Source organism: Protopterus annectens, chromosome 3.part0, assembly GCF_019279795.1.
Source record: "Protopterus annectens isolate FY-2018-M chromosome 3.part0, PAN1.0, whole genome shotgun sequence".
Lineage (NCBI taxonomy): Eukaryota > Metazoa > Chordata > Ceratodontiformes > Protopteridae > Protopterus > Protopterus annectens.
In genome coordinates, this window is record NC_056731.1 from 1,456,003,833 (window position 1) to 1,456,028,193 (window position 24,361).

Below are 24,361 nucleotides of genomic sequence, written 5' to 3' on the forward strand. Positions count from 1 at the left end.
TGTGCATTCTGTAAGTGAGACAGTTTGCAATCCACCTGACAATATATGGGTTGATCTCCCGCTGGGTGAGTTTATCAATGATGCCTGAGTGGGGAATAGAGTTAAAGGCCTTGGCCAGGTCCAGGTAGGCCATATGCATGGATTTGCCTTTGTCCAGGGCTTTGGTGACTGCCTTAAAGAAGTCCACCAAATTCAAGAGACAGGATCTCCCTTTAATGAAGCCAAACTGGGTCAGGTCAAGCATTTGTAGGTCTCCTATATCTTTGTTCATGAGGTCCATGAATATTCCTTCCATAGCCTTGCAGATTAGGCTGCTCAGGCTTATGGGACTATAGTTCCCAGGGTCTGTGGAGGTGACTCTGTTATGTAATGGAATGATAGTTGCTGTTTTCCATTCAGCAAGTACAAAACAAGCACTTAGACTGTGGTTAAAAAGAGTACCCAGTGGTGTGGCTAGTTCCTATTTTAATCCATTTATAACACAGTCTGGGATATTATCAGGTCCCATAGATGCTGTGTTTTTGGCTTTGCAGAGAGCATTTATGACCTGCTCCTTGGCGATACTAGTTGGAGGACAGGTGGTAGGGATGCTTTGGGGGATATGTGGCAGGGACAGGGGAAGAAGTTTTCACTGAACCTATCAGCTAACAGGTTTGCTATTTCTGTGGGTTCAGTATATGTGGTGCCATTGACAACCAGTTCTGCACAGATGTGGGTTTTTCCGTTAAGGTTTCCGATGTAGCTAAAGAAGGCCTTATGGTTATCCTTAGGGAAGGAGGCTAATTTGGCTTCATAGTTAGCTTGATAATGTCTTATGAGGTATCTTATTTGCTTGTTTAAGCCAAGGAAGGAATGCTTCGAGTTCAGAGACCATGCCTTCCTGCTCTTGGACCAGAATTTCTTTCTCTTATGATATAACCTGTTAATGGTGGATGCCCACCAGGCAGGCTTGTTCTTTCCTGATGATCTTCTTTTGATCCTATCAGGTACGGCTGAGTCAATACTTTTGTACAGATGCTTATACAAGGCATTGGTGTAAATCACAGTATAGGTGTCCATCCCATCATTGAAGGCAGGGGATGTGAAGCTATTAATGCCGTCATATATTAGGTTGTAATTGGCTTTAGAGAAGTCTTTTAGTCGAGTTGCTGATAATGGGGCTCAGATGTTATTGTAACTTCTAATAAAACTGATTTATGACTAGGCCTCACAAGGGAGGGCTGCACACATAGGGTGGTGTCCATCCCATCAGTGAAGGCAGGGGATGTGAAGCTATTAATGCCGTCATATATTAGGTTGCAAATGGCTTTAGAGAAGTCTTTTAGTCGAGTTGCTGATAATGGGGCTCAGATGTTATTGTAACTTCTAATAAAACTGATTTATGACCAGGCCTCACGAGGGAGGGCTGCACACATAGGGTGGTGCAATGATCACCCATGTTAGTGAGCACCAGATCAATAAAATATGGGCTCCTTGTGTCAACCAACTGGTCCAGGGCACTGGAGTTGATGAAGTCCACAAACCTTTCAGCAAGTGTGTTAGTACATGTATAATTTAACAGTCTATGGATGGGTAGTTAAAGTCACTTGAAACCAGGGTTTGTTTGCATTTTGAGTGATTCAAGTATATCCAACTATGCAGTGTGGGTACTCTGGTTCATGGAGGAGGTCCTATAACTTCCAATAACTTGGATAGGTTCTTACCTACAAGTCAGTTGGACCTGGATTAGTTCAAGGGAATCTTTTTTTTTTTTAATCAGTCTAGAGGTGTATTTATCTTTGACAATTATTGATACTCCACCTCCTTTAGTTCTTGCACTTTCAGTTTGTGGTATGAATGTGTGGAAGGCATTATAACCCGGTATGGCTGGGGTGCTTTCCACGGTCTTAAACCAAGTCTCTGTGACTGCACATATGTCAGCATCTTCTAAGGTGAGGGCTGCTTCCAGTGAGTGTAATTTTAGGTTTAGAATCTTAGTACTTAGCAGCATAATGTAAGGTTTTCAAATATACTAACCTTATCCAGTTACAAGATTTGGTTTCAAAATTTATTTATGATAGCATCATCTTCAATGCTGATGCATACCTTAGTTTCAAGAAGGAGTTTTACACCCATGTAAATAAACATGTAGAGTGGGCAATCCTAAACAGAGATTAATTGAAAGCAAAGGAAAATTAAAAAGAAACTACTCTGGTGGCCCAACAACATAAATAAACTTAAATCCAAAAAAAGGCCAATGTAAATGCTGTCTTTGCTAATGTAAACAACATTAGCAAACTAAAGAATGACACACAGTACTGCTCTGAACTCAATACATGTAGCATCTTCATTTTAGACCAAAGCAATATTGCCAATAGATTAGCAAGCAACTTCTGTTCTTATTTTACACCTAAGACCTCTGTCCAAGGTCAACAATTCCATGAAGCCCTTACACCCACCATTATCACAAAGGAACATCTACCGAAGGTGCTAATTAAGACAAAAAAAAAAAAAAAACAATAATAAGTTGTCCAATTGGACCATACAGACTACTTGTATTTTTAACAAAAACTGCTAAACATGCCTCCAAGAGCCACTCCTTAAATTGTTTAAATTAACTTTATTTCATATATATATATATATATATATATATATATATATATATATATATATATATATATAAAATATATTTTTATATAATTTTATATATATATATATATATATATATATATATATATAAAATATATATATATATATATATATATATATATATACATACACACACACACACACACACACACACACACACACACACACACACACACAGACAAACACACACACATATATGTAGATATATATATATATATATATATATATATATATATATATATATATATATGTGTGTGTGTGTGTGTGTGTGTGTGTGTGTGTGTGTGTGTGTGTGTGTGTGTGTGTGTGTGTGTGTGTGTGTGTGTGTGTGTGTGTGTGTGTGTGTGTGTGTGTGTGTGTGTGTGTGTGTTTAATCAGAAATAAAACACAAACAGGAAGAAAATACATATATCTGTGAATATGTGCACAGTAGTATACATACACTAATACAACTGTTATATTACATCTATCTCAAGTAATAAAAGTTACTTACATTGTGCTTTGTAAGATTGGATATATTTGTTGCTATTGCTTGTAGCCAGTCTATACAATCCTCATCAGACAGGCACTGAATTATTCCACTGCAGACACCGTCAACAGCAATGACTTGAAATGAATTTTGCCTAAAGATAATATCATAATAAATAACATTTCAAATAAATCATTCTTCTACCTATTATCCTAAAAAATATGCATTCATATTACAGTTCCAGAGTTCAGAACTTTCACATCAACATTACCAGCATTTTAAAGTACAATTAAAATGTCAATTCTGAGTGGCTGCTCTACCATATTTAAAGGAATTTGTTTGTCTCATCTTCCTTAGAAAGTGTAAGGTAACTATTTTTTATTCTTCATGAGATTTATCCCAAATAATTTTGTTACCCTTAATCTAGCTAATATTTTCTTTCGCATACATATATAACTGAGTAATATTACTGGTATTCAGAGAGTACAAAATTAAACATTTACAGAGACAGATATAACAGTGCATTTGACAGACAACCTCCAGGCTAGAAGAAGGGTACCCATCTCTGTTACTTGGGTTTGTGGTTGGCACTTTATTACAGACTTTCAGAGGCTACAGGTAGGATTGGTACAGACGGAATCAGCTACTGGACCATCATCATAAACTGGCAGTTGGTTGGGTTGGCATCGTAAGTGCAGAACATAACCATTTTGCAAAACTTGGTAGTGTTGCATCTTTCATAGATGGCATGTTAACACAAGACACTTTACAACATTGCTTTGAGATGCACAGCAGAACATGTGTTTATCTGACTACTGCAGTGGCGGATTTAGGCATAGGCGCAGGGGCACGCGCCAGCCCCTTTTTAAACTTTTTTTTTTTTAAACCATTCATCCGGTTTTCCCCGGACATATCATCTTTTTGTGCTCCTGTCCAGGCGTCCGGGCGGTTTTTCAAAACTTCCGCGATTTGTTTGGGTTTTGCAATCCCGACTCAGAATTCAAATCCACGCATGCGCGGAAGGTAGAAGAGCTTGCTTGCGAGATTCGCAAGAGAGGCGAGACTGTGTTTGCGCGGGGAGAAGCAGGACTAGTATGTGTCAAGGAGGGACCGACTGAGAGGTAGGACCCACCACAGCCGTAGGTCATCCGCGACTGGAGTTGGACTCGGAGAGTGAGACTCTCACTGTGAGAGAAGGTCCAATTGAGAGATGGCACAAATAAAGGTATGTGTGAACTAAGGTTCAGTAGACATTACCTTTTCTGCTCTCTGCAAAAATTTGAACTATTTCATGCAACCTCTCTCTGATCAAAAAACAATAATAAGTTGTCCAATTGGACCATACAGACTACGTGTATGTTTAACAAAAACTGCTAAACATGCCTCCAAGAGCCACTCCTTAAATTGTTTAAATTAACTTTATTTATATATATATACCAGCACCTACAGGACTGCACCTACAGGACTGCATGGATCAGGCAATCCCAAACAAAACTAAGACTCTCTGTACCAAAGGCAAGCATCCAGTCTGGTGGACCCCAGCCATAAACAAGCTCTACAACAAAAGGAGGAAGCTACTACAAGATAGAGCAAAATCCTTGAAAGGTAAGACACCTTTGATCATTATAAGTAAAAAACTAAGAGCTCTCATAAAATCATCCAAGGCAAATTTTGAGAGAAAAATCGCCAAGGACTCTAAAGAGAATCATAAGGCCTTCTTTAGCTATGTTAGAAACCTAGAGGAAACTCCCAGATATGCTCAGAATTAGTTCAAAATGATGTGAAAATTACTGAACCTACACACATTGCCAACATACTGGCTGACAGGTTCAGTGCAAACTTCTCCCTCCCCAAAAGGAGAGATATCTATTCCAGAGGATTGTAGCCCCCAAACATCTCCAACGCCCAGGTGAGAACTGCCCTCACTAAGGCAAAAACACAGCATCCATGGGACCGGATGGTGTCCCGGCTGTGTGCTTCACAAACTCAACGAGGAATTAAACCCACAGTTAGGACAGCTGTTTAATCTTAGCCTCACCTCAGGATACGCACTCCAAGGAGTGGCGCACGCCACTGTGGTCCCACTTCATAAGGGCGGTGCCTCCACAGACCCTGGAAATTACCGCCCATTAGCTTGACAAGCCTTATCTGCAAAGCCATGGAGAGGATCATAATGGAACTCATAAATAAAGACATAGGGAACTTGCAGACTTTGGATCCAACCCAGTTTGGCTTTGTCAAAGGCAGATCCTGCCTCTTAAACTTGGTTGACTTTTTCGAGACAGTCACCAAGGCCATTGATGAGGGAAAGGCAGTCCATACAGCCTACCTCGACCTGGCAAACGCCTCGACACAATACCCCACCCAGGTATCATCGAAAAACACATCAGCTTGAATGTAAACCCATACATCACAAGATGGGTTGCAAACTGGCTAAGTGACAGAACCCACAGGGTCAGAGTTGCTGGAGCCATGTCAGACTCAAAGCCTGTCACAAGTGGTGTCCCACAGGGCTCAGTCCTGGGTTCACTCTTGTTCGGCATCTACTTTTCTGAAGTACAAGCAAACACAGGAGGGTTATGGCTGACAAAGTTTGCAGATGACTGCAAACTGGGTGCCATAGTCGAAAACACATCTGACACAGATATCCTCCAGAAGGGCCTCACAGAAACGGATAACTGGTGCCAGAGCCATGGCCTGAAGTTAAACGCCAAAAATGCATAGTCATACCCTTCGGGAAAAACAAGGTTACCCCTAGCTACCATATAGGTGGCAATCCACTGAGAACAGAAAAAGTCATCAGGGATCTGGGGACCCAGGTTGACAGTAGCCTTTCATTTGACACTCATGTTGCTAAAGTAGTTAGGAAAACCTTCTATATCGCCCACCTGATCATGAAGGGATTCACATCTAGATCAAGGGAGGTCATCGTCCCCCTGTACTCATCACTCATTAGACCTATGATTGAGTACAATGCCCCATTCGAAATGTATCTGACCAGACACCTGCTGCAGCTTGAAAGGCCCCAAAAGTTCCTCACCAAAAGGATAAAGGGTCTCAAAAATATGTCTTATGCTGCCCGACTGAAAGAACTCCAGCTCTATTCAGTCTCATACCGCTTGCTCAGAGGTGACCTGTGCCTGACATATAAGGCCATGTCAAACCCAGATTTGATGAATATGCTTCACCTCAAAAAATCTAGATCCCTCAGAACCACAAGGGCGGAGACTTAAACCTTGACACGATTATAAATAGAACGTGCTGGAGGACAGATTCATCACCCAGAGACTCCTATGCTGTGGAACAAAAATCCCGGTACATGTGAGGCAGAGCACCTCTGGCCTTGTTCAAGAGGAATTTTGACCAATGGATGGGAGATTGCAGATATACCCCAGGGATTACTTCAGTGTCACTGCTTGACAGAGGCACAGCAAAATGATAGGCATAGTTTTATTCAAACTAAAGGGGTGGTGAAAGCCACATAACTATGGGCTAGGCTTATAAATGCCCTTGGGCAGATAGCCTAGTATGAACCTATGAACCTATGAACCTATATATATATATATATATATATATATATATATATATATATATATATAAAATACATTGTTATATCATTATATATATATATATATATATATATATATATATATATATATATATATATATATATTATATATATATATATATATATAATATATATATATATATATATATATATTTTATATATATATATATATATATATATATATATATATATATATATATATATATATATATATATATATATATACACACACACACATATATATAGATATATACATGTGTGTGTGTGTGTGTGTGTGTGTGTGTGTGTGTGTGTGTGTGTGTTTAATCAGAAATAAAACACAAACAGAAAGAAAATACATATATCTATGAATATGTGCACAGTAGTATACATACACTAATACAACTGTTATATTACATTTATCTCAAGTAATAAAAGTTACTTACATTGTGCTTTGTAAGATTGGATATATTTGTTGCTATTGCTTGTAGCCAGTCTATACAATCCTCATCGGACAGGCACTGAATTATTCCACTGCAGACACCGTCAACAGCAATGACTTGAAATGAATTTTGCCTAAAGATAATATCATAATAAATAACATTTCAAATAAATCATTCTTCTACCTATTATCCTAAAAAATATGCATTCATATTACATTTCCAGAGTTCAGAACTTTTACATCAACATTACCAGCATTTTAAAGTGCAATTAAAATGTCAATTCTGAGTGGCTGCTCTACCATATTTAAAGGAATTTGTTTGTCTCATCTTCCTTAGAAAGTGTAAGGTAACTTTTTTTATTCTTCATGAGATTTCTCCCAAATAATTTTGTTACCCTTAATCTAGGTAATATTTTCTTTCACATATATATATAACTGAGTAATATTATTGGTATTCAGAGAGTACAAAATGAAACTTTTACAGAGACAGACATAACAGTGCATTTGACAGACAACCTCCAGGATAGAAGTAGGGTACCCATCTCTGTTACTTGGGTTTGTGGTTGGCACTTCATTACAGACTTTCAGAGGCTACAGGTAGGATTGGTACAGACGGAATCAGCTACTGGACCATCATCATAAACTGGCAGTTGGTTGGGTTGACACCGTAAGTGCAGAACATAACCATTTTGCAAAACTTGGTAGTGTTGCATCTTCCATAGATGGCATGTTAACACAAGGCACTTTACAACATTGCTTCGAGATGCACAGAAGAACATGTGCTTATCTGACTACTGTATGTGATCCTAGTTCATCTTTATGAACAAAACAGTCGTTTATACTCCATCAACCACGTACAATCTCCTGCTTGCTCTCTCTTTTATAGGTTCATATGTGTATACTAGGCTAGCAACCACTGGGGCCTTTATAAGTCTAGCTATGCAACTCAACATGTTAGTGTGTCTTAGAGGTTATTTTACAAAGCATATTTTAGTTATGACATGATTTAATAGCTATCTATGTCCATCAGAGACATAGGTATCAGATAAGGGTGAATTTCTGATTTCCCAGGCACTGGCCCAGCTTGTGTTTGAATACTTTTTGGGAAAGGCTCTGCTGCACATGGATGGGAAACCAATTCCAGAGAATAGGAATTCTCTGAGATACTTGCCTGTCCCTCCAATATGCCCTATTTAAGTTCCAAATAAAGTTTAAATCCTTATGTCTAGCAGTTCTGGTGCTGTTCTTTTTGTGAATGTGGAAAATGACCCTAATAACTGCATCCATACATGCATTTTATGCTGGAATAAATCGCATCTCAGTAGTCTTTAGGAAACAGAATACAGAAATAGGACAATGTGTTTACACCCTCTGTTCTTTTCATGAGGAACCTCTGTGGACATTACAGTTATTGCATATGCCTGTTTACCAAAGGTGGCATTATATTTAATGAAAGGTCTCATGAAGGCTGAGTACAGTAGCAAGATTACTTCTATGGACCACACTAGCTTATAATTTGAGTAATATAGAATGATTTTCTTACCACCTTAGACACATATTGGTTGAAGGCTAAGATACTATCTGCATGAATCCCCAAAGTGCTGACTACTGTGTCTACTTTTAGGGAAATTTTGTCAGAGATAGTTTCGCTTGGATGTCTGACTTCAAAACAGCTACTATTATGCATTTCCTGGCATGGAGTTTTAAGCCATGGCTTTGCCACCTGTTGTCTGTGTTAGACCTTTCTGTAATATGTTAGCATCTTGAAAGGAGTTCTATGATTGCTCCTTACTTGCGATAATCTGTAGAATTGGTAAGATAGGGCCCTTGACATTGACCTTAATTTCTAAAAAGTAGATGCCAAGGAAGAGCCAGCACAGCACAGAGCCCTGGGGTAATCCACTGGTGACTGGCCTCATTGTGGAGGTACTATCTCCTGTCTTAACTTATTGGATCCTGCCTGTGAGTCAGCTGGCTATCCAGTGACTTACACAGGAGTTCATGCTTAATTCCATGAGTTTGTTTACAATGCCTGAGTGGAGTATGATAGGTTCATAGGTGCATAGGTGTTTACTAGCCTAATGAACACAAGGGCCTTTTTAAGCCTAGCCATGCACCCAACATTCCGACAAGTTCTGATACCCTTGATAACTGTAAGCAGGGGCTTGGGAGATGAAACATTTACAAGCTACGGCCTGGGAAATAAACCATTTACAAGCTGCCTGTGTCCATTGGAGACATACATGCTGTAGAACAGATCATGTGTTGTAACTTTAAGAACCATTTCCAAGTGTATGCACATGCATATAAATAGTGAGCACATGCAGGCAGCACTGCCATTTTGAGAGAACAGCCAGACTGTTAACATCTATGAGTGTAGTAGTCAGTCTGTTTAAAAGTTTATTTAAGTTTAAGTTACTAAACCTCAATCAAGATGTGTCTGTGTGTAATAAAGCTGCTTGAACTGAACCCACAACTGTTCATCTGTTTTATCCTGACTGGAAGAGTGACAGGTGCCAATCCAGGGATGAATTTCCTGTTCCCCATCCAATTGTCCAGGCTGCACTTGAATTGGGTTAGGTAGGAACTCTGCTTCACATGGATGGGGACCCTGTTCCAGAGACACATAATCTCTGGGATACATACTTGTCTGTCCAGCAGGTCCTATTTATATCACAGGCAAGGTTAAAGTCTTTAGAACAGGTAATTCTGGTGCTGTTTGTTTTGCAGATATGCAGAAGGTCCATCCGAGTGGGGTCTGACAATGCCTTGTATGTCAGGCATAGATCACCCCTCAAAAGCCTGTAGGAGACAGAATACAGGGATAGAGCCTTGAGGTGGTCTGCATAGGACAGTTTACTTAAACCCTGTATTCTTTTAGAGAGGAACCTCTGTGGATGTTCCAATTGTTGGATATGCCTGGTTAGGTACATACCAAAGGGGCATTGTACTCAATTATAGGTCTGAAGAATGCCAAATACAGTGGAACAATGACTTCTATGGACTTAGATGCCATAACTTTGTTTCTAAGTTGAGCACCATAGAAGGATTTCCTCACTACTATAAACACATGATGCTCAAAGCCTAGATTACCATCTATGTGTGTCCCTAAGTCCCTGACTACTGGGTCAGCTCTAAGGGGTGTGTTGTCAATATGTTAGTTACCAGAGTGGATGACTTCCTGAAGGATACTATTATGTATTTCTTGGCATATAGTTTTAGTCCATGGCTCTGACACCAGTTATTTGTGTCTGCCTCTCGTGGAGAACATTTGTGCCAATGTGGGATTCAATGACAGCTCCTAATTTGTTATCATCTGCAGATTTAGTCAGCCAGAGACCACTGACATTAGCCTTGATTTCAGAGAAGCAAATGCCAAAAAGGAGCGGTCCAATACATACATCAAGCACTGGCATTAATGCCCTTCTAGCTTGCCAATATACCAAACCACTTGTTCCCATAATAAGTGTCCAGGCTGTTCTTAAAAATATCTAAGCTATTACTTGCCTTAATGTAATTTAGTAGTCTGTTCCATGCATCAGCTACTCTGTCAGAGAACCAATTAGTATACTTCTCATTCCTATAGAACCTTCTACATAGGTTATCTGATGATTCTCTAGTACTTTTTGATAACCCCAAACATCACCAGAGGTAGCTGTCTCTAAATACCCTATATACTTGAGTGAGATCTCCTCTTAGATATCTGTAAGAGACACTGTACAAGTTCAGATACTTTAGTCTTTCATAATAACTTAAATTTTCACATCCATGGATGCCATTGGTATATTTCTGCTGTACTCTTTCCAGTTTACTCAGCTTGTTTCCCTGTAGGGTTTCCATATTGTTATTCCATTCTCAAGTTTGGGTCTAATGTAACTAACAATGACTTCTTCATTTTTGATTTCCTAGACTTTATAAATCTTTTATACAAGCTATTGTTCTATAACTATCATTAACCAATTGGTTGATATGATTAGAAAAACTCATAGCTGAATCCACCATATACCCAGGTCTTTTGAAGAGATGGACTGCCCCAATTCTAACTTCTTGGGTCCTGTCTATGAGCCAGTCGGCTATCCACTGGGTGACATATGAGCCTGTACCTAACCTTTTCAGTTTGTCAACAATGCCCGAGTGGGGTATTGTGTCAAATGCCTTGGCCAGTCAAGGTAGGCAGTATGAACCATTTTTCCCTCATCCATTGCTTTGGTGACCTTCTCAAAGAAGTCCACCAGGTTAAGTAGGCATGACCTGCACTTGATGAATCCGAAATGGGTTAGGTCCAGTGTCTGGAGGTTTACTATATTACTATTGATCATTTCCATGATAATTCATTTCATGGCTTTACATATAGCACTAGTGAGATTTATGGGTCTTTAGGTTCCAAGGTCTGTAGATGGCCCACCTTTGTGCAGAGGAATGACTGTTGCTGTTCTCCATTCATGGGGCACGAAGCCTGTTTAGATGCTACAGTTATATAGCAATTCCAGAGGCCTGATAAGTCATGTTTCATGCTATTTAGAAGGCATCCTGGGATACTGTCAGGGCCATTGATGCAGTGTTCTTTTCTTTAGAGAGAGCATTAAGGATCAGTTCCCTAGTGATAGCAGGGGGGAGTTATATTAGATGGTATATTCTGAGGGAAGGCTGAGGGGTAGAGAGGAGCAAAGTTGGAGCTGATTTATCGGCAATTAGGTTTGCTATATCTTCTGGCTCAGTATAGGTGATTGCATTTACAGTGAGCTATGCACACAATTGTGTATTGTTTTTGAGGATGCAGACATAGCTAAATAATGCTTTGTGGTTGTTCTTGGCTTGGGAGGCCAGATTAACCTCAAATTTGGCTTTTTGTATTGTATTTTTGTATTTGGCTTTTTGTATTGTATCAAATTTCTTAGCTAGGTCAAGGGGTGCAGTATCCCCCATTTTACTCTCAACCATTGCTTTGATAACCTTCTTAAAGAAGTCCATCAGTCCAGTAGGGATGAGCTGCCTTTGACAAAAGCAAACTGGGTTGGGTCCAGTGTATGAACGTTTCCTATGTCATTGTTAGTCAGTACAATGATAATTCTTTCTACAGGATTGCAAATGTGACTATTTAGAATACTGGATTTGTAGTCTCTAGTATCCACTGATGGTCCACCCTTGTGCAGAGGAATGACTGTTGCAGTCCTCCATTCATGTGGCATGAAGCCTGCGCGGAGGCTATGGTTGAATAATAACTTCAGTGGCCTTTATAGATCATATTTCAGGCTATTTAACAGGTATCCTGATATATTATCTGGGCCCACTGAGGCTGTATTCTTGGCCTTAGAGACCACATCTAAGACCTGCTCCCTATTAACAGCTAGATGGGTTATGTTTGGTGGTATTTCCTGGGGGGAGTGACTAGGCATGTGTGTTTGGGGGGGGGGGTTAAAACTGAAGCTGAATATGTCAGTGAGGAAATTTGCTCTTTCCCCCAGTTCCATGAGCATGGCTCCATTTACCAACAGTTCAGCACACTGTTGTGTACTGCCTTTGTGGTTTTGGACATAGCTAAAGAAAGCCTTAGAATTCTCCTTTGCCAGGGATGCTATCTTTACATCAAAATGGGCTTTGTTGGACTTAAATAGTCTTCCTAGTTTCTATTCAATTTGATGAGAAAGTTTTTATCTTTTTCGATGTTACACTTCCTAATTTTAGCTATGACTCTTTTTTCTTTTGTCATACAACCTGATTAATTTTGGTTTCTACCAGGGCAGTTAGTTTTTTTGAGTTAGTTTTTGGATTACTTCTGGCAGGCACAGCAGCTTCTGTGCAATCACTGACTTGATTCTATAGAGCTGTATTGTTTGGGTTTGGAGGGGCTTGAAACTTTGAGAGGTTATCACTTAGTAAAAGGCAGCTTGCCTCAGAGAAGCTTCATCTGTTATACTGTTTCCTGGTGATATATTACTCATTCTTATTTTGAAGGAGACTGCTTTGTAGTCTGACCTTAGTGCAGTGGTGTCACATATTTGTGGGTATCATGTCTAATGTGTTTGCACCTCTAGTAGGCATATGCATTAACTGGTCCAAGATGTTTTGTGTTTACAAAGTCTAGGAATCTCTGCATCTGCAAATATGGTGTTGTGTAGGGCTCACAGTTTATATAAGAATAATTGAAATCCCCCTTGAGTATGGTATTTGATGGAAAAGTAAGTATCTCCAATATGTCTAAGTATAAGCTGTGGATTTCATGAGAAGAGGGTGACCTATAGCTTGCTATGATATGGTATGGGACTTTGTCTATGGTAATCTGGATATGGAGGTACTCCAGTGTGTCATCCTGTTTAACCAACCTAGAGGCATGCTTTTTGCTGATGTTGATCAAGACACCTCCACCTTTAGTCCCTGTCTGTGTAGCTGCTGGTCTAAATGTGTGGAAGGCACTGAAGTCTTGCAGTGCTGGGGCACTCTCTGCAGCTTTAAACCATGTCTTGGTAACTCCACAGATGTCTGTATTCTCCAAGGTTACAAGAGCTGGGAGGGAGTGGAGCTTCTTGTTTAGACTCCTAGCATTGAGCAGTGACACCTTTAGAGCTTCCTTGGGTAGATTTTACTATGTTGGATGGTTTGGCAACTTGGCATTGCCTAAAAATGACTCTCTGTGGGAGGACAATGTTTTAGCCAGTAGTTAAAACCTAGAAAGGACAGCTGCATACCATCTTTGGCAAAGCAACATGGTTCGATAACTATGTTATCCCATGCTGACAAGAACTGTATCCAAAAGAATAACAACAAAAACTAAGTCAGTTCTTAAAGTCCATCATCTTCTGTTCATATTGTAGTATCATTCTTGGTGACGGTAGAATGCTGTTCAGTGCTATGTAAATACCAGCCTGTGACACATAGTTCTAGAGCTCCATAATGTCCCTCTTCATATAATGTGCATGGGAGGGATATGTCTCAGGTCAATTACACCTCATGGACTATGACTGAATCATGCTAGTAAATGCGGTGCAATGATATGAGTTCATACATAGCTTGGTGGACCTTTATGAGCTTTCAGAGCTACTATACCCTAATTTTTCTCTAGATTTTCAATCAAGTCAATATATTACATACTTTTTTATTCACACAGATTTTTTTTTGCATATTCAGATTTTTTTTTCAATTTTTTTATGCTACTACACTATGTACATCTTGTAATTTATTACTGAAACTTGTCATACTTTAAAATGAAGATAAGATTACCTGAAAATGTATACTGTTTCTGCTGTTTTTAATTTCTCCAAGTCTTTTGGGTTTCTAATACCATGACAAGAATGGACCCCATTCCTAAGTCAAAGTACGATTTAAGTTCATGAAATTAGTATTGTTTTACTCTTTGATGTCAGCCAAAAGTACTCTTCGCAGCATCCGCAATGTGCCCAGTCATGACGCCTTCTACAATTCATATGGTGTTACATGAATTGTTAACATATTGAAATACGATTGTAAATTCTTTTTTTATAAGACCCGTTGCTCCTACTACTTTTGGAACTGTCTGGGTATCTTTCTTCCACATGACTCTTGTGTCTGCCTGCAGATCCAGGTATTTTATGACTATTTCTCTCTGTATGCAAGACACTGTAGTCACTGGGTGTGGTGATTTCAATGATCAATGCTACTTTTCTCTTCTTTTCTTGGACCACTATATCTGGCTTTCTAGCATCTATCTTTTGAACGTTTGGTATTGTGTGATCCCATGTGATATAAACTTCATCATTTTCTATGATTCATTGTGGGTCATGTTTCCAGTGTTTTTCAGCCACTTTGATACCATAATGTTTGCACAATCTCCAGTGTATCAGTTTCGCCACATTATTATGCCTTTCAATATATAGTCCCTCTGTCATTAGTGCGTTGCAACCAGCAACAAGGTGTGTGACTGTTTCCAATTCGGTTTTACTAAACCTACATATCTCTGTTTCTCCTACATGTTCAATAGAATTTGTAAACCAGCATGTACGTAGCCCACTATCTTGGGCTGCCAATATTAACCTTTCATTTCTTGGTTTGAATTTGCCTCTCCTTAACCATTTCTGCATTCATTTTTAATCAACATCAGGCTCTTCCAGAAGGTTTCTATACTTGCAACTATATTTATGTTTTTTCCACATTTCCTGCTTTCTCATCTGGTCCTTCACCTTATATTCTCGCTTTTGTTTTTCGGCACATTCAGTTGATGCCTGGTTTTTATCCACTTCTGCTTTGATTTCCATTCCTGCTTGACGTTGATATGCTTCTGCTAAACTAAGCAGAGACATCATCTTTGATTTATTCTCCTCATGTTTCAAAATTTTCACTACATTTGGATCTTGTGATGTCAGTAAATATGTGCTGAGTCCCACGATTGCAGATCTATGCATGTAATCAATTTCAAGCAGGCCCATTCCTCCTTCGGAATGGGGAATATATAATTTTGGTATACACTGACTTTTGTAAATCATTTGGAAAGCATGAAGCATCTTTCTTGTTTAAATATCCAATCTATCCAACACTTTTTGGGGCCAGTCAATCACTCCAAAACTATAAGTTAGGACAGGAAGAGCAAATTGACTTATAGCTTGGATCTTGTTCCTAGATGTCAATGCTGTTTACTGAGTTTTATTCGCATTTTTCATGTTTTATTGCTGATCCTTCATCAATTTCCAAGTATTTATACACTCTCTCTTGCTCAACTTCTTTTATATCACATTCTTGCCCCAAACTGATATTTTCCTGGTGCTGTGGTTTTCCTTTTTAAAGGTTGCTTTTGCACATTTATCAAGACCAAATGACATTCCAATATCATCTGAAAAGGTTTTGACAACCTGCAGCTGTGCTTTCAGTTCCTCATCTGATAAGCTATACAGTTTTAAATCATCGACAAAGAGAATATTAGAAGTCATTAGACTTTGCTGTTTTCAAGGAGCGAAAATGTAGCCATGGCCTAAGCTGTTAAGTAAACAGCGTAATGGATTAATGGCAAGGCAGAATAGCAATGGTGACAAAGAGTCACCCTGGACTATCCCCCTTTGAATTTTTATCCCTGGGATAATAATCTGTCCTTTATCATGGCTTAATTGCAAAGTGGTCTGCCACTGTTTCATAGTAACTATAATGTAGTCAATCAGAGCAGGGTGTATCTTATACATTTTTAAACACTCTTTTATCCATGAATGTGGGATACTATCAAATGCTTTTTTGTAGTCAATCCATGCCATACTTAGATTCTTCCTCTTCTTTCAGTTCTCCACTATAACTTTGTTTAACAACAAATGATCCTTTGTTCCATATGATTTTCTTTTATTGCCCTTTTGTTCTACTGCCATAATTGAGTTTTCTTCTATATGACTATAAACTCTCTCTGCATCAATTCCCATGTATAGTTTATACATTGTTGGAAGAGAAGTTATTGGTCTATAGTTTTAGGGTTCACTCTTAAGTAAGAGAATTGTTTTTCCTGTTGTTAACCAGTGTGGTGTGTGTTCGGGTGCGCATATAAATAGTTCTTACTCGTGGCTAAATTCTCATGCAAAGAAGTTAATACTTTAAGCCAAACGTTAGGTACTACATCTGGGCCTGGTGTTTTCCAGTTAGAGGCTTTTCTCAACTTTGTTTCAATCTCTCTGGCTGTTATTTCATCCTATTTCATATCTTGTACCTTTAAACGTCTTATTCTTTCTTTTACTTCTTCTATCCATTTAGCATCTTTGTTATGTTCAACAGGATCTTCACAGATACTTCTCCAAAATGTATCTACTCCCTCTTTTTTTGGTGGTCTTTCAATTCCTTTTACCTTATTTTCCAATTCTCTATAAAACTTTTTTGGGTCGTCAATAAATTGCTTATTTCCCTTATATTTACCTTCATATCTTCTAAGTCTTTCTGCCCGTTTATCTCCAATAGTGCATAATAGATCCTGGTCTGTTATAATACTGCGCATTGCTTTTATCACATTTATCTTTCTTAGTAATTTTGTTGATCTGTTCCCTATTCTATAATCTTTTAACAATGACACTTCTTGTCTTAGCTTCTTATTAGTTTTCTCAATTTGATATTTCCATGATGGTATTCACTTTTGCCTCCTCTTTTCCCTCACTACTCTGTGTTCCTGTGGTAGAACTTTATCAGTTATTAATTTAGCAGTACAGTAATATATTCTGTTTACTTCTGTTATATCGCATGGATCTCTATGGACAGTCCTAATTACTATGTTCATTTGTTTTATCAAACCTCTGACTTTTGGGGTTTTATTAACCTTCTGCAGCCTATTTCGCTCATTGATCTTAATATATCTGTCTTTGTCTATTAAATCAAGCAACTCTTCTCTTAACTCCTTCTCTTCCATACTGAGGGCACATCCCTTGTTTTCTGTTTCCTGCGGGCATTCTATAGAAAGTTCTATAGCATCTTCCTGTGGCACATTCTCTTCAATTTCATCCTGTGTCATCTGTTGCTCTGTCATATGGGAACTCACTGGCCTATCACTCCTCAACACTGACTGCATCAGAGTTTACACAGTTTCCTGTTCCTTTCCCTGCTGACTAGCTTTAAATGAAGGTTTATACTGGTTTTCTGTGGAAGGCTCCAAAATATCTTGATATGGCACCTGACCAGTTGCTTCCTTTTCCACTGGTTTACCCTTAATTTGGATGCCCATTGCTTTATCCTGTTGTGGTGCTTTCTGTCATACTTGAAAATATGGTTCAAGAGGTCATTCATAAGAGACAGACATATTTTCCTCCTATTCTGTTAAGAGGTTCTGTTAAAAAAGCTCAGAATGTAGCATCTAGTGGCACACACACCAAAGAGAGAGGGGCAGAAGGTCCCAGATTTTGTTTGGATATGAATGTAGACAGTAATTACATCGATCAGATTATTAGCGAAAACTGGAAAGTAGTTATGGGCAATGCAGATTTATCTAAAGTTCTTGGAGAAGGTCTCCATTTTGTTTAAAAGAAAAATCAAAATTTTAAACATTTGTTAGAAAATAATAACTTTGGGCTAACCCCTACTTCTGGTGAAACTGGGGGTATGTTTAAATGTTCAGGGTGCATGGCATGCAGATTTATTTCCGAGGGTCCTTTTGTGTTCCTGGAACATCTACAGTTTACCATACCCATCCCTGGAAACTTGAGCTGTGGTACATCAGGGATAGTGTATATTGCAATGTGTTCAACATGCCCTAGTTTTTATGTGGGCATGTCTACCAGAAGTTTAAGGAAATGGGTATTAGAGCACTTGTATGCTATAAAAACAAAAATTAGTAATAATGTCATTTTTAAGCATTCTTTGACATGTTCTAACTGGAAGAAATTTACTTTTTCTATAGTGGAAGTTGTTAAACGTGACCTTAGGGGAGGGGACTTTAGAAATTATGTTGAATAAAGAGAGGCGGAATGGCAGATTAAACTTGCTTCTTATTTATCCCCTGGTCAGAATGATATGGTGAACATAAAATGTTTCTGAAAAAATAGGAAAATTACTAAAGTGAATATACAGTGGTGAATGCCCTTGTCTTTTATAATGTGTTAACTGTGTGCACACTTGGAGATGCACATTTTTTGTAGCATGTCTTTAAATGTTTGTATGTATTTAATTGATTTATTATTGAGATGATCTGATTGGTCAAATGTTTTTTGAATGGTTTAAAAGGGATTTGGAAGTGTTTTTTATTATTTCTGATGAAGTCTTTGAGACAAATAGCTAACATTAACTTTTAACTACGCTAAGAAAAAACAGTGCTTTTCTTGGTGGATTTTGCTGTTTTAAATTACAATTTAACTTTCTAGGTTGGAATGTCTATCAGATGGACTTTGCAAAAAAAGGCACTATGGGGACAACAAAGCCTTTAGTCAGAATTCAAAAGCCTTGGTAAGAGAGGTGAAGGACATCCCTGGCAGAGAAGGAAGACTTGTCATTCATCTTATCCCAAGCTGACACATACTGGATCCCCCTAAAATGATACCAACTACAAAGGCAATTATCTTGCCTTTGAATCTCAGCATCATTCTGGGTGATGGCAAAATATCACTCAAGACCAGTGCCTTTCCTGCCTCAGACACATGCATAGCAAACTCAGTTTTATCCTTCTGCATGCCTCTCTGGGCAGACAGTCTACGGTCTTCACCTCCATGTGGACCATTATCAGGTCGTAATCATATTTGTCAAGTTGGAGGGATCTAAGAGCCATGGTTACATCCCAGGTTCTGGCTACAGTTAGACAGTTAACAGTCACCCTATTCGTATCCAACCTGGTGAGCATAGTGTCCATATGCATTACAATAGAGTCACCTATTACTAAAACATTACTATGGTTTGATGCAGTCTCAGTGGGCCATAAGGACTTGGAGTCTGCACCTTTGTGACCCTTAGAGGTATGTGTCTTACGTGCAGGTTAGAAGGATGAAAGTGGTTACGTTTTCTTAATAACCTCAGCATAACCACATGATGATGTTTGTAAGTTTGTTCCATGCCTTGGAGATGGCATCAGAGAGTAGTAAGAGTCTATAATAATTGTTTCATTTAATAGAAACAGTTAAAGTTCTGAGGACCTTTGGATTCCATTTAGTACATGCCATTGAATAAGATTTGATAGTAAGGGTGTTTTAAGTGGATGGTGAAGTATTTTGTGGGCTGTGAGTAGCTGAGACAGGGTAATGTGTTCAAGACATTCAAGTCACTGGATGGCATTGACTGTCATGCAGTGTTAAGACCAATTTGGAAGGCTGCAAGCAAATTTGTTAATTTTTAGTAGGTGCATTTCCATTTGTGTTTGGTGGTAGAATTGAGATCTGTGAATATTGTTGAAGAATATAAGAGGTAGGAAGTAGAAGGGAGGTGACAGCTATTTTCTCACTGTGACCACTTAGCAGGTGCTTTACTCTGTAAAGAGATCCTAATTTGCAATGTGTCTTTTGACTGCAGTGCTAATGTGCAGATCAAAGTTTAACTTATCAATGATAACTCCTAGCAATTTTGAATTGGTGACATTTTCAGTTTTTGTGTTGTTTGAGGGGATAGTATTACGTTTGGTGTAATTTTGATTGGAAGGAATAGGGATAGGTTGGCCTGTTGGGGTTTAAGAGAAAATGGGATTTATTTAGCAAGTTTTCTACAGAGGTGAAAGCTTCCTGTGTGATGGTTTTTAATGTGGTAAGATTTGGGGTTGAGCAAACTAAAGTTGTCTTTTCAGAATATTGCATTATGGTGGCAAGTTTTGATTCCTTGTGCATGTCCTTAACAAAGATATTGAAAAATAATGTCCCAAGTATGGAGCCTATTGGGTCTCCTGTTGTGCTTGGAAGAAATGTAGAGTGGGAGTCATTCAATTTTAGAAAATGGGTGCAACTGTTTAGGCAGCTGATGAACTAGCTATTTGAGAGAGTTGTAAGGTCTATAATATTTAGCCTATGGAGGAGAAGTTCATAGGTGTTTATCAGGCTAATGACCACAAGGCCCTTTTTAAGCCTAGCCATGCATCTCAAATCCCTAATAAGTTCTGGTACCCTTGGTAAGTGTAAGCAGAGGGATGCGAGATGAAACATTTGCACGCAGGGACCTGGGAAATGAAGCATTTACAGGCTGGCTGTGTCCATTAAAGACATAGTTGCCAAACCATGGATGAATTTCCTGTTCCTCATCTGATTGTCCAAGTTACACTTGAATTGAATTTTTGTCATTTTTTTCTCAGTCCAAAATGGCTTTCAAAACATGCCTATATTTGTCAAATATCACTTCCAAGGCTGGTCATCAGCAGTGTAATCCAAACCACCAACAGATATGTTCCTTATAGTAACTGACAACAGTTTATTACCTCTGGACATTTTCAAATGGTAGTTTCTAGTCTTCCACTTGCTTTACACTTTTATCCTGAAAACTGTCTCGGCTGTTTTTCCTCCTTATCAGTCCACTGTGGAAGACATTCATGATAACCATTTAGACTATCTTGATGATTTTAATTACTTGCAGTTTTTTTACTTGTACAGTCTATGAACACTTTACTTTTCTAGTGCTCAATTGGCAATTTGTTTTTCTGCTACATGTATTTTACTACATTTATTGTTTCAGTCTGCCTTTGAGTCAATGTATTATTTATTTCAGTTTGCCTTGTTTCATTCGTTTATTATTGCCTTATTATCTGAACCAACCATCTCATGGGCTTCTTAATAGACTTGCTTCTCAGCTCATTTTAACTGACTCACGGAGTTAGTAAGATCCATTCTTTAGTATAATTCTGATATAGTTTTTTTTTCATCTTTTCATTTGCATGAACGACTCTTTGCTTTTATTTGAGCAGTGGTATTTTTTAACACTTTAAACTTTTAAACAAGGTTCTCCACTGAACATTTTGCCAAATCATTTTGTTTCTCATACTTCACCACTTGAATTTTACATTGAATTTTGCCACTCATGCAACATATTTATTTTTTTCTGTGGACTGCCTTTCATGCCATGTATTACTTTAACTTTGTATCAAACAACTCATCCTCTTCTGCCATGGACTCCTTTTCCACATCAGAAACCTCCAGCATAGAGTGCCTTGTTTATCTAGACTCTGTACCAAGCTGCATTTAAAACAGCCTGATAACTGTGACTTTTTTTCATTATTCTCAGCTTTTTCTAAGCTGAAAGCATCTAATATATTAGAAGCACATGCCTGATATATACATCATTTTGATTAGACACCTCTTGGTTTAAAGCACACTCTAACTCCAAAAAAAAAAAAAAAAAGTTGAGCTGACAGACTTCATTCAAGTTCATGGGTAAATACAAGGCTATCAGTCTACTCAATGCAGATCAGATCTTATTTGAACCTATATATATATATATATAGTTTACTATCAAAACGCTGAAATTCATATCATCAACGTTAAATAATGCTAAAATAAAAATATTGAATGTAGTATAATCTAACTCACAATATACGACAGCAGTAAGTTCGTAAAGTAAGTGCTGTCAGAATTACGAGCATCATACAGAAGTTGTCGTCATTATGAAGTGACGTCAATATAACCGTGCATGTCTGGAGGCTGTATACAACTTAAATGGACAGCTTTACTGTCAGCACAGCAGGGATACTTGGATTTACATGTAGCCGCATACGTTGGTGAGTAAAAGTTAAACAGTCATGAGGACAAATACTTTTAATAGATACATAAGCAAGCATCCTTTTACATGTATTTTGTATGTAGGACAAGTTTCAAAAACTGAATATATCGGACAGCAGAGAAACAACCCCAAGTATACTGGGATCCACTTATATCACCACCAAAATGCAGAAAGGGAAAAGGCTATTAAATATTGATGGCTATCAGTACTACTTAGAAAGAAGTAGAGGTAGCAGAAACTACTGGTGCTGTATTAGAAAAGCAAAGGATAAATTTAAGGGGTGTTGTGTGGGTGAAACTATAACTGATGAGGAAAGGCTGTTGAAAACTACTGTGCATTTTCATGGACCTAATTTAGAAAAGTTTGATGAAGTGCAAATACGGTGTAGTATAAAGAGATGTGCTGAGACAACTCAGGAGGAGCTGTGCAGAAATGTATCAGAGGTAATGGCCAGCACCTCAGCTGATATAGTGACAAGCCTAACTGCTAATATGTTGCCATTTAAGATGGGTGCATTCATAATAAGCCCTGGTGAATATACTGAAAGTACTCCAGCTGTCATTATTACAACTGTTAATAACTTACGAACACTATGTTCCTGTGAAGTTATTTTGTTAGATGGAACATTCCCTTTAAACACCCGTGAGTGTAAGCAACGTTATATTGTCCATTGTAATTTACAGGGCAATATTACTGGAAAGGTATTTCCAGCAATATATGGTGTACTAAAATCTAAATCTGAACAAATATATGATTATTTTTGGAAATTTTTACTGGAATTATGTCGGGAACATGGGTTGCTATTTAAACCTGCAATAGTTTTGAGTGATTTTGAAAAGGCAGCAGTTAATAGTGTGAAACAAAATCGACCAGTGCGTAGCCCCCCACCTATTTTAAACATTGTAACCCATAGACATGGATACTTACATGTCGAATGAATAACTCTTTCCAGACGACAATATATACCCAAACTATACCCCCCAATATGGTTGGCTGTGCCCCCCATGCCCCTTACTATATATACTAACTCCAAAATTGCACTACAGTGAGGAACAGGGCATATACCTTTCAGTAAAATGAGTTTAAGTCAAATGAGATTTTAGTGAAGTGAGCTTTCAGTGAATTGTGCTCAGCCAGCTGAGTTTCAATGAAATGAAGTAGACCCTTATATATATATAAGGAGCGTCGTTGGATTACTAATTTGGGGGCCATGTTTCAACAAAATGAGTTTCAGTGAAATGTGTTTTCAATGAAATGAAGTAGACCCTCATATATATATATATATATATATACTGGTTTACTATTATTATTGCGAAAGGCAAAAATAAAAAAAAATTTGCCATTCGCAATAACAAAAATAAACACTGAAACTCAACTTTCCACTCCTACACAATTTCGACCAAAATGATCAACACATTTGAGTCAACATTGTCACTGAAAACATCACGTGATAGCCGTATAGGAGTTGATGTAAATCAAACTCCTATACAATATGTCACGTTTCTGCAGGGGGGGCAAGCTCCCCTGTGCCCCCCATACCCCATGCTACTAATATATTCCAACTCCCTAATTGCACTACAGTGGGGATATGGATGAATTTCCAATCCCCACTGTACCAAGATCTTTGTATATATAGTCGAGCACACATGCGAATGCTCTACTGCATTCGCATAAGTGTCTTCGACTATCCCATACACTTTTCAATTTGTGCACAACATTCTGGTTTTCTGCAGCATACGTGCCAATAGAATTTCTTTCTTTGAAACATCTAAATCCCATAACATCTAATTTCATAACACTGAGACCAGAACATCTAAAACCCAAAACATTTAAAACCCATAACATCAAATTTCATAACATCTAACACTACAAATTACAAGAAAATAACATCCCCTCCACATATAATGACACCAAACTACCAAACACACTTTTTACTATGTTTCTGCAGGGGGCCCCCCTGCACCCCCCACACCCCCTGTAAATTAAATATACCAACTCCAAGACCACACTACAGTGGGGAAAAGTTAATTTCCTAACCTCACTGTATCAAGCCCCCCCTGCAGAAACATAGTAAAAAGTGGGTTTGGTCGTTTGGTGTCATTATATGTTGTTATATGTGGAGGAGATGCTATTTTCATGTGATTTGTACTGTTATATGTTATGAAATTCAATG

The 24,361-nt window shown here is 38.3% G+C and overlaps 1 protein-coding gene across 1 annotated transcript in view; it reads right to left on the reverse strand.

Moving 5' to 3' along the window:
• Positions 1-24,361, reverse strand: part of SNTG1 (syntrophin gamma 1) — a 4,111,241-nt gene that overhangs the window by 1,340,155 nt on the left and 2,746,725 nt on the right. The window contains exon 16 of the mRNA XM_044065493.1: positions 7,091-7,220. Coding sequence (XP_043921428.1) covers positions 7,091-7,220 — 130 coding nt within the window. The remainder of the gene's footprint in view (positions 1-7,090; positions 7,221-24,361) is intronic.